The 13,909-nt window shown below is 34.7% G+C and overlaps 1 protein-coding gene and 1 long non-coding RNA gene across 2 annotated transcripts; one reads left to right on the plus strand and one right to left on the minus strand.

Moving 5' to 3' along the window:
* The first annotated feature begins 2,704 nt into the window (after window positions 1-2,704).
* Window positions 2,705-4,219, plus strand: LOC143579810 (uncharacterized). Its single transcript, XR_013143530.1, has 3 exons — window positions 2,705-2,771; window positions 3,081-3,672; window positions 4,012-4,219. It is a non-coding gene; the product is annotated as an uncharacterized LOC143579810 (long non-coding RNA).
* A 4,225-nt stretch (window positions 4,220-8,444) lies between these two features.
* Window positions 8,445-10,725, minus strand: LOC143579811 (endoglucanase 5-like). The gene is made up of 6 exons (XM_077063006.1): window positions 10,510-10,725; window positions 10,223-10,435; window positions 9,234-9,434; window positions 9,051-9,137; window positions 8,686-8,974; window positions 8,445-8,614 (listed from the first exon to the last, which is right to left on the minus strand). The coding sequence occupies exons 1-6, from the start codon at window positions 10,705-10,707 to the stop codon at window positions 8,445-8,447; spliced, it is 1,158 nt and encodes a 385-aa protein (XP_076919121.1). The 5' UTR covers window positions 10,708-10,725.
* Between the last annotated feature and the right edge of the window lie 3,184 nt (window positions 10,726-13,909).

Raw genomic sequence — 13,909 nt, forward strand, 5'->3', positions numbered from 1 at the left:
TTCGTTACCATACAACCATGCCTTTCCTTCGTTTATTAACTTTATCGCATTCATACATATAAGCAAATACATTATACTTACCTTATACGTAACACTACAACCTGACAGTACGTGCAATATCCGAAGATCGTTCACGTACTAACAAGCAATCACTCATACATTTCACATCATTCATATAAGGCATACACTTATCACTTAGTATAAGTGTATTAACAAACATATCGAGTATGCACACAGCCCCGAAAACATAACACAGAAGTGGGGCTAGAAACTCACCTGAACTCGGTTACTTCTTCTGCTAACGGTTACTCCTTCTCAAGCTGTGCGCGTCTAACTGTTTAATAATTACAGTATTAAGTACCGCTCTAGTCATCTCATTGCTACTTAATTAGTCTTACATGTCTAAGCTGTTTTACTTCATTAAATCATTACCTGGTTAGTTAATCGTTACTCATTAACTAAAGAAAACCATCTTGCGACGATATATTCCAGGGAGGCTTTTTCAGTGGTTATTCCATCTTGCGACGATATATTCCAGGGAGGCAAATTGGAATTTTCTCTATATAACAAAAGAAAACCATATGGGTGTCACTCATATAAGCCATTTAAACACGTGTCATATAGAGAGGCCGTCAACATCTACACATGTTTTCGCCCAAATCCATTATTCCTTCAACTCAATTCGGTTCAAATTTTGAAATTAGATCTCACATATCTAACCTAATTTTCAAAGACAACTCCTCAGTATTTTTCATCGATTCCCCATACCCAAATGCCCAACATCACCATCCAACATCAATGGCATCGGCTATTTATACTTTCAGTTTTTGAATTTTGATATTAAATTGTTTGACCTACTATGTTGTAAATTAAATTTAGTTCTGAATTAATGGATATAAACTGTGGTGAGCACCATAACCACATATTTAACCAAAGATCAACCACTTTTTCACTAACAAATTACATCACTTAACATCATTTAGTGGTTAGTCAAATATTTTTTAAAATTTACACTTTAAAAATAATTAAATAAGTTTTGTTTTTAATTTAGGTATAATATTTCTATAGTTTTTTTTCAATTAAAAATTAACATATTATGTATATTAATTACGTATATTATGTATGTGTTCACAATATGTTTGTAACGGTTTTTAATTTAAACCGTGAGCCAAACCGTTGGTTCAATTTTTGTCATTGAAAACCGAAATTGAAACGTTTAAAATTTAAGCTAAATCGTTACTAATGGTTTAGTTTCACACATTAAGCTTCAATAACAAATTTACCGTCCAACCCAGTTTTATATGGCCGATTTTCCGTATAAACCATAAACCAAACCGTTTACTATGATTTGAACATGCAAAAACCGACTAGCCAAAAGCGATGATTGATTTAAACGTTAAGAAGGTTTCAAAGAAATCTTAAACATCCATAATATTTGTTACCTAATTACTAAATTTTTTGTTTCTCGCATGATTACCACTACCCAGTGCAACCAAGATTCAAAGATGAGGCCAACCTTTATATTATTCCACTATTAAATAATGCTTTTATTCGTCTGATTTCTAATCTATCACGGTGAAGTGATGCATGATTGTTATGGGTTTTGAGTGCATTTTAACTCATTATGTGATACTAAATAATTAGACTCAGATATCGATTGCCATAAAATGTGTTGCCTGAGATAGCATTTATATGTGCTTTTGAGCTGTTAAGTGTTTGATGCAATTTAATTTCAAAGTTAATATATAAAATAGTCAAAATGGCGTCTTTGTATAATGTTGAAGCATTTCAATTATAATTCGATTGACAAAACTATCAACTATGTTAATATTTTTATAGTTTTGTAGTTAGTAGTTTGGTATCATATATAAACTTATAGAGTCGAAATATTGTGTTTGTAGAAAGCATCAAATGTTTGTTTTACTATTATTGAATAAAAGAATTTTTAACCCCTGTGTCACACAGGTATATAGACTAGTTTATATATACATGGGTAAAATCGTTATCATTCAGTGGGCCAAACATACAATATAATCAAACTACGTGAGCTATTTATGTAATTACCTTTTTTTAATAATGAACAAAATATACAAAAAGAAGAAAAAAACCACATCTCGATCTTTAATATATGTCCCCCTTTTAAAATAACGGTAATGGGTTGTGTATGAGACGGGTATTGATAATATCAGTTTCATGTTGTAAACTTGGTTTTAGTTCGGTTCCATACCATAAAGTATATGATTGACTAGTCTTTATCCGCGTATTACGAGGTTGTCTTACATTATTCGTTTTTAATATTTATATATTTTTTTAGGATTTTAATTAATTTATTGTAAGGAAATTATAATATACTTATGACTTTAGATGAAAGGGTTTCATAAATAATATATTTTTTTAGGATTTTAATTAATCATTATCACACTGTGTTATCATCATCATCTTCATCTTCATCTTCATCATCATCCATCGGTATGCCTACCGGAATCTTTTATTCCATCTCTACTAACCTATCAGCTGTTGATAAGCCGGCCACCGTTTCTTCTTGAACAGATCCGGCCATCTTATTCTTCTGTTTCTTATCTTAATTGCTTTTTTCTATGTCTAGGCTTGCCGATTTTGATAATTTTAGGTAGTAGCTTATTATTGAGTGATGTTTGTTTATAATATAACTTCTGTTAAAATATTCATGGATTTTATTATAGTTTACTTCTTTTGCAGCATAATCTGAGGCAACATTGAAAGCTTTGGACCTTCAGTTGCAGCATAATCAGGTATCTGTTTCTATTTTCTCATTTATAGAAACCTGAATCGATTGAATTAGTTTCCGATTAGTTATTTGAATTCATCCACAGATTTATGAATTCATTTAGTTTTTTAGATGGTTATTCGTATTTTGGTTTCAATTAGTGCGTGTGATTGTGCTGAAAAAGTAACATTTAATTAAAATGAAGATGAATTTAGAAAAAAGATTCTTGATCCTAAATCAATTACATAACATTGTGTTTTTACTTATAAATGTTTCTTTTTGAATATTATCCATTCATGTTTCCTTTGTTAATCAACTATTTATTACCCTGCAGAATAGTGTGCCTTAAAAATCTTGAATTCTTAGGGAATGCATCATCAACTTGGTCAAGGTAACTCGGTAAACATGCTTCTTTCACTTACTTTTATTTATTTATTTATTTATTTTATAGATCTAATTTACTACCATTATTTGTCCTAAAAAATAGCAGATTGGCACAGTTTTTCTGTATGTAGCAAGTTCATTTGTTAAGGAAGCTCAAAGTTGGTGTTGGATCCACAGTAAGACATCTATAAACTTTTTTATTATCTTTATGCTTTGTTTTCTTCATCTTCCTGTCTCTACTAATATTAACTTTTAAATGTTCAAGACTTTTAAAGTTTTAACAAAGTTGTTAATAATTAGTTGTTTTGAGTCAATGACATTTATCACAAATGAACAACTATTTTCATACTAACTGAACAAACTCCAGGGCAAATTTTGGTTTTGTGTTACTGAAAACATTATTTTCACACTTCTAACCTATATGGATCACAATTGATTCAATATTTGATATAAGATATATTATAAACTGTTTGCATGTGTATAGGTATCACTTCATCCGGGAATCAATGGCAATGTTTGAAAAATGCTATTTATCCAACCTGGTATGTTTCTTCCTGACCAGTTTATACTTGAAAGAAAAGTTGTTTTTATTGTATTTATTAACTTACTTTTGGATTTGATCGTATCTCATACCTTAGGTGTCACATATGTGCAACAGTTGATCTAAAGCCATTAAAGCCAATGCATATATCCATCCTTTTGTCTTTAAACATATTGTAGAAAAAATACCCTATCTAAGGCCATTTAAGTTAAGAATATACATATTATAAACAAAATCTAGAACCATGACGCATTGAGTTATGAATCACATCATGTTTAGACTTTGAAGCAAACATTTGAGCTCATGATCTTAGTATTTGTTTCTATTCTTTTCTTCACAGGGATGTTATGGCCAGTCTTGACCCCAGCATGCAAATGTAGAGCAGAATGTTCTTCTCTTATAGTGGTATGATTTTAAATATAATGATGTTTCATATATTCATAAATACATGTATATAACCTATAAATTCGTGATTATGTCAATCATATAATTTACGTAGTAAACCATGTATGCGTGCATGTTGTTATTGGTGAACCATATATGCACTAAAACACATAATAAGTTTTTCCAAAGGTTTGCCCATAATAACTTTGGAATAGATTAATACAAAATATTATTATTCATTTCCTTTAATATGTACGTTTTATTTTGATTTGTTTTGAATTTAACTAAGGAAATTATTTGATTTCAATATTGCTGAATCAGCACATTTTGACAAATTGATTGATTTATAGTCAAATTTAATCCGTTAAATTGATTGATTTATGCTCAATATAATATGTTTCCAACATACCATTAAACTCATTCAATGATTGTTAATTATATATAAGATCGACTTCTCTGCTTCTTTTGTTATTCAAAGTTAGGTACTGATTTTGTTATTCAAAGTTAGGTACTGAATATAACAAATAATCTTTCATCACACCAGCTTTCTGCCTAACATTGGTGAAGAAACATCCTCTCATCGGTCCGTTGGTACCTCTATGGTCTCGTCACTGGAAGAAGAATTTATTAATGAAATTAATTCCATCAACATTCGTGAAATAAATGAAATAAAAGAGGTATGTTACATTTTTAAAATTATTTGTTTTTAGATCCATAGAAATACCATTATTAAAATTTGACTAATTCTGGATAGGTTAAATCCCTTATTTTTGTTGGTAAGATCAAAGTTGTATGCAATAAAAACTCATGGTAAAAATGGAGTTGAAACCAAACTGTCAGAATTGATAAGGAGAGGATTCAGCTGATTTTGAAATGAAGAAGCAGTACAAATGTGTCGATGACAATTGCACTCAGACTATGTATCATCTCCTATAATTAGGTTTTCAATTCTTTTTAACATTTTATTAACGGTAATGACCATACTTTATCTTTTAAATTTATTTTAATAATTATTTTTTTAGATATAAGATCCCCATAAGAGTCATGTGATTCTTACAATGTTTGAGCGGGAGGCAAACAAGATGTCAGGACAAATTGCTAAAGACGTCCTGGACGAACACTTATTGTCTTTTTCAATCGTTTATAATGGCATTAATATAATAGTGAAATTCTATAACTTTTAATATTTGAAGTAAATACATATGATGCTTTCCACAGTCATGGCTGAACTATTAACGCTCCTTGCTGCTTTTAACGTTTTATTAGAAAGAAAGGCGGGATCGAGATCAAGAACTATAATCTTAAAAACAATGCTGAATAATTTTCAATTACTATATTGTCTGATCCGAAAATAATTTCTTATTAGTTTAGGTATTTTTCAACGTTTAGGTTAGGTACTCGTGTAGAACAATAATTTATATTATGATTATTTATCTGGGTATTTTTCATTTATATTGTGTCCGACCATATTATATTTTACATGTTTTATGATTAATGTGTTCTATGTTTCTACCTTTATATTTAATACCCAAATTTTTGTTATGATATTTCGAATGTTTTTAGACTTATCAAATTGAATTTATTAAACCCGTGTTGTACACGGGTACCTAACCTAGTATATATATATATATATATATATATATATATATATTTGATAAGTTTATATTATAAGTACGAGGCCCAAAATTTGTCTCACACGAGGCCTAAATTTTTTTATCATTCTCGAAGACGGGCCTAGATCCAACGTGTTGGTTCTCTAATTTCACCACTAGCAACCATCAACCACCATTAATTGTCAGAATAAAATAAGTCAGCACTTTTCCTGTTTTCCAGTAAACCGTCAACCTACAACAATATCATCTCCATGCAAAACACTTGTACTACAATATCAAAACTGCATGCATATATCTTATTCAAAACTACATGCATATGTTTTAAGTCTCAAGGTGGATCAATGCATCATCCTGTCTCCACGTGCTTCCCATGCAAATACATTTATAAACAAGACAAAACATGCACATATGTATTAATCCACTTGTTTCATTCTTCATCACATGTGTTTCCCATGCAAACTCACTTCTTGTAGTATAAAGAAGCCTCCTAAGTTCTAAACTTCACCACCAAGTAGTATTACAACAATGACGAAACTTGCACTATTTGCACTCGCCTTCATGGCCATCGCATTTTCCGCGGTGTCTGCTATCAGAACCACCATCACAACCACTAGCATTTCCAACCATGGGAATTTATGTGATTGCATTTCCAACACCCATGGGTGTATTATGGATGGCATTTCCAACCATGGGAATTTAGCTGACGGCATTTCTAACACCCATGGGTGCATTATGGATGGCATTTCCAACCATGGGAATTTAGCTGACGGCATTTCCAACACCCATGGGTGCATTATGGATGGCATTTCCAACCATGGGAATTTAGCTGACGGCATTTCCAACACCCATGGGTGTATCATGGATGGCATTTCCAACCATGGGAATTTAGCTGACGGCATTTCTAACACCCATGGGTGCATTATGGATGGCATTTCCAACCATGGGAATTTAGCTGACGGCATTTCTAACACCCATGGGTGCATTATGGATGGCATTTCCAACCATGGGAATTTAGCTGACGGCATTTCTAACACCCATGGGTGCATTATGGATGGCATTTCCAACCATGGGAATTTAGCTGACGGCATTTCTAACACCCATGGGTGCATTATGGATGGCATTTCCAACCATGGGAATTTAGCTGACGGCATTTCCAACACCCATGGGTGCATTATGGATGGCATTTCCAACCATGGGAATTTAGCTGACGGCATTTCCAACACCCATGGGTGCATTATGGATGGCATTTCCAACCATGGGAATTTAGCTGACGGCATTTCCAACACCCATGGGTGTATCATGGATGGCATTTCCAACCATGGGAATTTATGTGATTGCATTTCCAACACCCATGGGTGTATTATGGATGGCATTTCCAACCATGGGAATTTAGCTGACGGCATTTCTAACACCCATGGGTGCATTATGGATGGCATTTCCAACCATGGGAATTTAGCTGACGGCATTTCTAACACCCATGGGTGCATTATGGATGGCATTTCCAACCATGGGAATTTAGCTGACGGCATTTCCAACACCCATGGGTGCATTATGGATGGCATTTCCAACCATGGGAATTTAGCTGACGGCATTTCCAACACCCATGGGTGTATCATGGATGGCATTTCCAACCATGGGAATTTAGATGGCATTTCCAACCATGGGAATTTAGCTGACGGCATTTCTAACACCCATGGGTGCATTATGGATGGCATTTCCAACCATGGGAATTTAGCTGACGGCATTTCCAACACCCATGGGGGTATCATGGATGGCATTTCCAACCATGGGAATTTAGCTGACGGCATTTCTAACACCCATGGGTGCATTATGGATGGCATTTCCAACCATGGGCTAGACAAAAAGAACCACGTTGTTTCACCCATGGATGGATTGCACAACGGATTTCATCCGAACATGGACGGCCTGGACAACAAGAACAACATTAGGTGGATCGGTGACGGGCTAGACAACAAGAACAACATCAGGTGGATCGGTGACGGTCTAGACAACAAGAACAACATCAGGTGGATCCGTGACAGCCTTGACAACAAGAACAACATTAGATGGATCCGTGACAGCCTTGACAACAAGAACAACGTTAAGTCCATGAACAACAGGCAAAACTGAAGAAGTTAGAAGACAAGTCCTAAAGTGTAGGAGAAGATTGGCTTGCTTCAAGTGTTTGTTTTAGTCTTTGTTTGTTTGGTTGTTTTAAGTAAGTGTGGTGTGTGGATGAAATAAAGGTAGTGGGTGGGATGCCACACTACATGTTATTAGTTGTTATTTCATTTCTGTTTGTGTTTGTAATCATAAGTAGGATTAATGTTTGTTTTGAGAAATAATCTCATAAAATTGTTCTGTTCTACTACTTCTCTCTAAATTTCATACTTTTTATACTTTTTTCTTGAATACCTAAAGGGTGCTAATCTATGTGTTGGGAAATTAATTTTCAAACTAGTATTTCGACACCCTACGTTGCGAGAGGTTGTGAAACCATAGCCGAAAATGAAAGTAATTCATAGTTTACGATTGATTGTTACACATTGCTTGCACCATATTTCTATTTAGCTCAGCTAATTGTATAGAGCATAATACAGAAAAGTAAATTTACACTAATTGTGTAGCACTCAATAACATGATTATAGAATTATAAACTTAGTGAGTTGTTTGATACAAAAACCAACTTTAACCGGACAACTTCAAATACCACATGACTACTTGTAGTTACGAAATTATAAATCAAACACGTGTTAAAGCAAAATTCACATACGAGTCATGCCTGTGATTTAGCGAACATGAGGATTTCTCGAGGTTGAATAACAGCATCCGGGCATTTTAGGACCGATTTAGCCGCTGAGAGGTAGTCTGAGTAGACGGCTAGTAAGAATGCAGCGGAGGCTGCGTATTGCATGTTGTTCCATTCATGCAAGTAGAGTAAGCCGCCTGTATAAGATATGAAGTTAGTACGATTTTGACTATTGAGGTCAAACATAGTCTTTATAAAGTCAACAGACCAGGAGTCATAGGCGCGTTGTAGCCGTCATTCTTTTGTTGGCAAGCACACGCGTAGTAATCTGCTTTAGCTTGATATTGTTTTAGTGTAGCAGTGTATGCACCACCATCTCCATCCATCAACACCTTAGATAGAAGAATCTGGACGCCCGCGTATTTGCTATCCCAAGAAAATTCCTTCACCGCCCAACCGGTCCCACCCATCGAGGCGGCATTATCCACCACGTATTTCAAGTATGACGTGTCCTTAGTTGCTCGATACAACCATGTAGCCGCCCACAACAATTCATCCTTCAAACCCAAACAAACCCCTTAGTTTAGGTAAAAAATATCTTGTACCTATAGATGAAAATAGTTTTTGACTTACCGAGTATCCCGATGATGCATAAAACTCCTTTGCAGATGGGATGGAGTCCGTGAACAGTCCTCTAAATCGATCAGCAAACCAGAAAAGCTGCATTTTGTAAATGAAAAAGACAAGTTTGAAACACGACAACCACAACAAAGTTATTTAAGAACTATGAAGTGATTGAAGTATTTGTTTCCAAACCTGTTTTGCATGAACTAAAAGCAAGTCAGAGTATGAAGAGTTAAAAGGCCTAAATGCAATAGCTGATGCAGCCATAGCCGCAGCAGTTTCACCCGCAAGGTCTGAACCCGGGTGTTCAGTATCCAATTTGTAAGCGGTTCGTGGTGTAGTCATGTCTTCGGCCCGTTCCCAACAGTAGTGATCCGAGTCACCATCACCTACCTGCACCAAATTTTTTAAAAACATTTAGGTGACCAAACTTCAATTGTTCTATTTAGTTTATAACAATAATAATCATTATTATTAATAATTAGGTTTATTGGAATTTAATAATCCAAACTATGGTCTATTGGCCGATATTAATCCCAACTTAAGAAATTCCCTAGAATAATCCCAACTTTCACTCTATTAGCCTCCACTGAGTCTTTTGTTAACAGAAACTAACTCGGTTAGTTTTAGGACAAAATATGTCATTTCTACAAATTGAGGGGGACAAACGAAAAATATGAATTAACTTACAAACTCAATGACACGGGCGCCACCACCACCGCGGTTGCCGCCACCGACACCGCAACCCTCAACACCGCCACCACCACCACAACCACCGCCGTCAACACCGTAACCACCACCACCACTGCAGCCTCCGCCACCGATGGTGGGGTTGTAGGCAGTGGCGGAGGTTGCGGTGGTAGTGGCGGTGTCGACGGCGGCGGACATGATGGTGGCGGTGTCGGTGGCGGAAACCGCGGTAGTTTTGGCGCCCGTGTCATTGAGTTTGTAAGTTAATTTTTATTTTTCGTTTGTCCCTCTCAATTTGTAGAAATGACATATTTTGTCCTAAAACTAACTGAGTTAGTTCCTGTTAACAAAAGGCTCAGTGGAGGCCAATAGAGTGAAAGTTGGGATTATTCTAGGGAATTTCTTAAGTTGGGATTAATATCGGCCAATATGCCAAAGTTTGGATTATTAAAATCCAATAAACCTAATAATTATTATGGATTACTGAATACCTGTCCCCAAAGAACATTGGGCTGTGGATGGGCTTTGATGAAGTAGTCAGTACCCCATTTAATAGCATTCAAAACATGGCCCATTTGGTCAAGATCCATCATGCTTCTACCATACTCAATGGCACCCCATGACAGCATTGTGACACTATAAGCCATTGGCAGACCAAATTTGACATGGTCACCTGCATCATAGTACCCTCCAACCAAATTCACCTACATTCAACCACTACATTAATAATAGCACAAACTCGAAAGTACAAACCGATCGAGCATAACAAACCACTTACATTTTGTTGGTAACCGTCATGGAGGCCAGAATCGCCACGCCACTTCACACGTTGGTTCCCGGGTAACTTACCTGACCTCTGTGCCTCGAAAAATAATAAGCTCTTGTCAACCGCTTGCATGTAGTCGAACCCTAACGATACATCGATAACGGTTATAACTGATATTAATGTTGCGAAAACGTGTCTCGAGTTCACCATTGTGTATGATTGAGGTGGTTTAAGATGATGAAGAAGAAATGATGAGTGATATATATATATATATATATAGACAAGTTATAATGTTATATATACATGTATGCACACAAATATTAAGATGAAGATGAGAATGAATGTACGGAAGATGGTTGGGTACACGTTGATGATACAGAATCCATGTTAGAGGTCCTCACGTTGTATTAAGTAGTTCATCCTTATGATTGCCAAATAGAGAATCTAAGTTTGACTAAAGCTTAAATATTATTATACATCAATGACTAAGTTTAGATATAATGTTATTTTATGTTTTTGTTAAGAGATATTTTGATTGACCATGCAAAAATGCAAACTTCTGATGGTTGGTATGACTTTAAATACGTATTTTTTAGGGAATATGATTGTTACGTGCAATATGGAATGGTTTTTAAACATGGCAAATCTCATCATTTATTGTAACCACTTCTTTTAATTCTATATAATTAAATAGTAATAATTAAGATAAGATGTTGGCCAAAAGTACGTTTCTTGTATATTAGAATGTAATATATTAATTTTCTTCGGTTTTCTTATCTAGAATACGAATTTATAAATAGAATGATGTGTAAGTATTAACTTTTGTGGTTTCAGGGTATTACAATTGAACATTTGAACTATATCAACATGTTAAAACAATGAGTTAACATAATTCATACGTTATTTTCTTGATAAACAAGTTTTTCTTTTTATTCAAAATTGTTCATGACATTTATATACTTATAAGGGCTTTTGGCCTAGCGATATCAATGTATTGTAGTTGCTTATATTAATTACCTAATAATTGTTCATATGACTTTGTTTTTTTTTAAAAAATTTTCAAGCTTCTGGGATGATTAGGCCTAAGTCGGCCGACTTCCCTGTCTTCCCATCCTAGACAACCTTGCTTCATATGTTGAGCTTGTGTTCATCAATCTCCATTCACCTACACCTTTTCAATTTCTATATCCATAAATAGGGTTGTATACGAACCATGAATGATGTCATGCTTATGTTGTTGTGTACGAAACATGGTTATTATGCAGGGGTGAAGATATTTTTGTGTTTTGTATATATATGATTTGTTGTGTAGGGGACCATGTTTACCGGTGTAATGGGCGGGATTAGTTTTGTAGGGTAACTTTGTTAGTTGTGTAGGAGAACTTGGTACGTTGTGTAAGATAACTTTGTTAGTTGTGTAGGGGAACTTGGTAAGTTATGTATGGGAATTTAATATTGATTTTGTTATGGATTGTGTGAAGGGACATGGTTATAAGTGGTGTAGGTTGATACACTCACACATATTATATGAGTCTTCATTGTCGTCGGGTAGTTCGAAAAACGTAAATTTATTTAACCAAATTTACCGGTTCAAACACGTGTCAAAATCGTTTACGATTTCAAAATAATTTTTTTGAAAAAAAAAATTCGTTGTTAAAATTTATACCAGGATGTTCAAAATATACAAACCTATGAATTTTAGTTTTGTTTTTAATAATTTTTAACAAATACAAATATTATTAATATACATAATTATTTTAAAAAGAAAATGGGTGAAGATTGGTGAAATGGTTTGGGGAATTCCCCTAAAACTTTTGCCAATTCACCAAACACAAATAGTGGTGAGGGGGGGGGGGGGGGGGGGTTGGTTTTCGACAATACCAATATGCCACATGGAACACCAATTAGTGAATTGGTGTCCATACCAAATAGCCTAAGTGAAAGAAACGAGTTAGAACTTATATAATGACACTTCTCGCCCTATCCAAATCTTTGTGGACAGCTCAGGCATTCAAAACGGGCATGATGCTTCTCTTATTTTCTCGACTGCATGTAAGACTTTACCCTTTTGGGTGAATGAAGCTTTCATCCGCGGACAATATAGATTATAGACTATCCTCACTCAACCATGTGTTACAATTTACATTGACTTTTGTGTTCAGTGCACACAAACTTTGACCTCTCATGTTGACGTCCTATTGGTAGTTGCTTTCGACACTATTTGAGTTTTGAAGCTAGCTGTGTCATGACTTATGAGTTATGAGTTAGTGGTTCAAGTATTTTTCCATTTGTGGTAGACCCACATATGCCATCAATTTCCTATAGTAATGTTACCTTTGAGTCTTGATAATAATTGTCACATAATCAATGCCAATGCATGTGAGTGAAAAATAATGATATTATTTGATATGAGTCGTGATCATGAGTGTTACAAACATATTTTATTGATTAAAAAAAAATTAGTGAAACGTCTATAGAGGTAGGATAGCAAAAAGCTTCGGATACCCACCAAGTAATACCCGCGAATCGTTCAGGACTCCTTCATAGGGCATCCCTGGATCATCCACAAGACCCGTGGATCGTTCATGACTTCCTCATGCATATGCGGATCATCCACTTCAACCACATAATATATAGAAGACAAAACATCAGGGGAGCATGAGTTAAATAATGTCTTAAGAGGCAAAGGACTGCCCGCATGTGCGAAAGCCTCCCAAATACTGAAGAAAGAAAGGATGAGGTCAGCAAAACAGTTGCAACTATTAAGGCTACAGTGACTAATGGTGTGAACAAACAACGATTAAGAGAATGATTGTCGGGTTCGTCGAGCATGCTTGATGGGCTCATGGGTCAAAAGAAACCGAATGCAGGCAAACATGGCTTGTTAGACAATGCATGGAGCTGTTTTGTTTTTAATATATAACTAAGGTACATGTTTATTTTTTCTTTCACCTATGCACTATGAACAAAGTTTAGGATAATAAGTCATGGTAAGTTTCGTTGGTTAGTGGGTTCTTTTAGTGACGGATTCAAAACTTTTTTCTTATGGGTTCAATTTTTTCGGTGTTCAAATTTCGCACAACCAAACGTTAAATTTTTAAGGTCAGATCGAGAAATATTGCATAATACGATATCATAATAAAACAATATGTTAATACAAAAAACACATAATATAATAAAACTACAAGGTCAATAAAAATGATGGGAAAAAAGAGTTACAATAAATGGGTTGCAATTAAGACGTGAAACACTCTTTTTTTTTAGCTATTTAAAACTTCAACTAATAACAAAGTAATTGTCTTATAAAAGAAAAAAATTACACAAAAGAAAAAGTGTACACAATTGGTCTTGTAAAGAGGCTTGAACTTAAGACGTTTTAAGAAAAAGTCTACCACTATACCAACTTAAACAA

The sequence above is a fragment of the Bidens hawaiensis genome, unplaced genomic scaffold, assembly GCF_021521415.1.
Source record: "Bidens hawaiensis isolate Kalapana, Puna unplaced genomic scaffold, B.hawaiensis_p1.1 tig00029986_1, whole genome shotgun sequence".
NCBI classification, from domain to species: Eukaryota; Viridiplantae; Streptophyta; class Magnoliopsida; order Asterales; family Asteraceae; genus Bidens; species Bidens hawaiensis.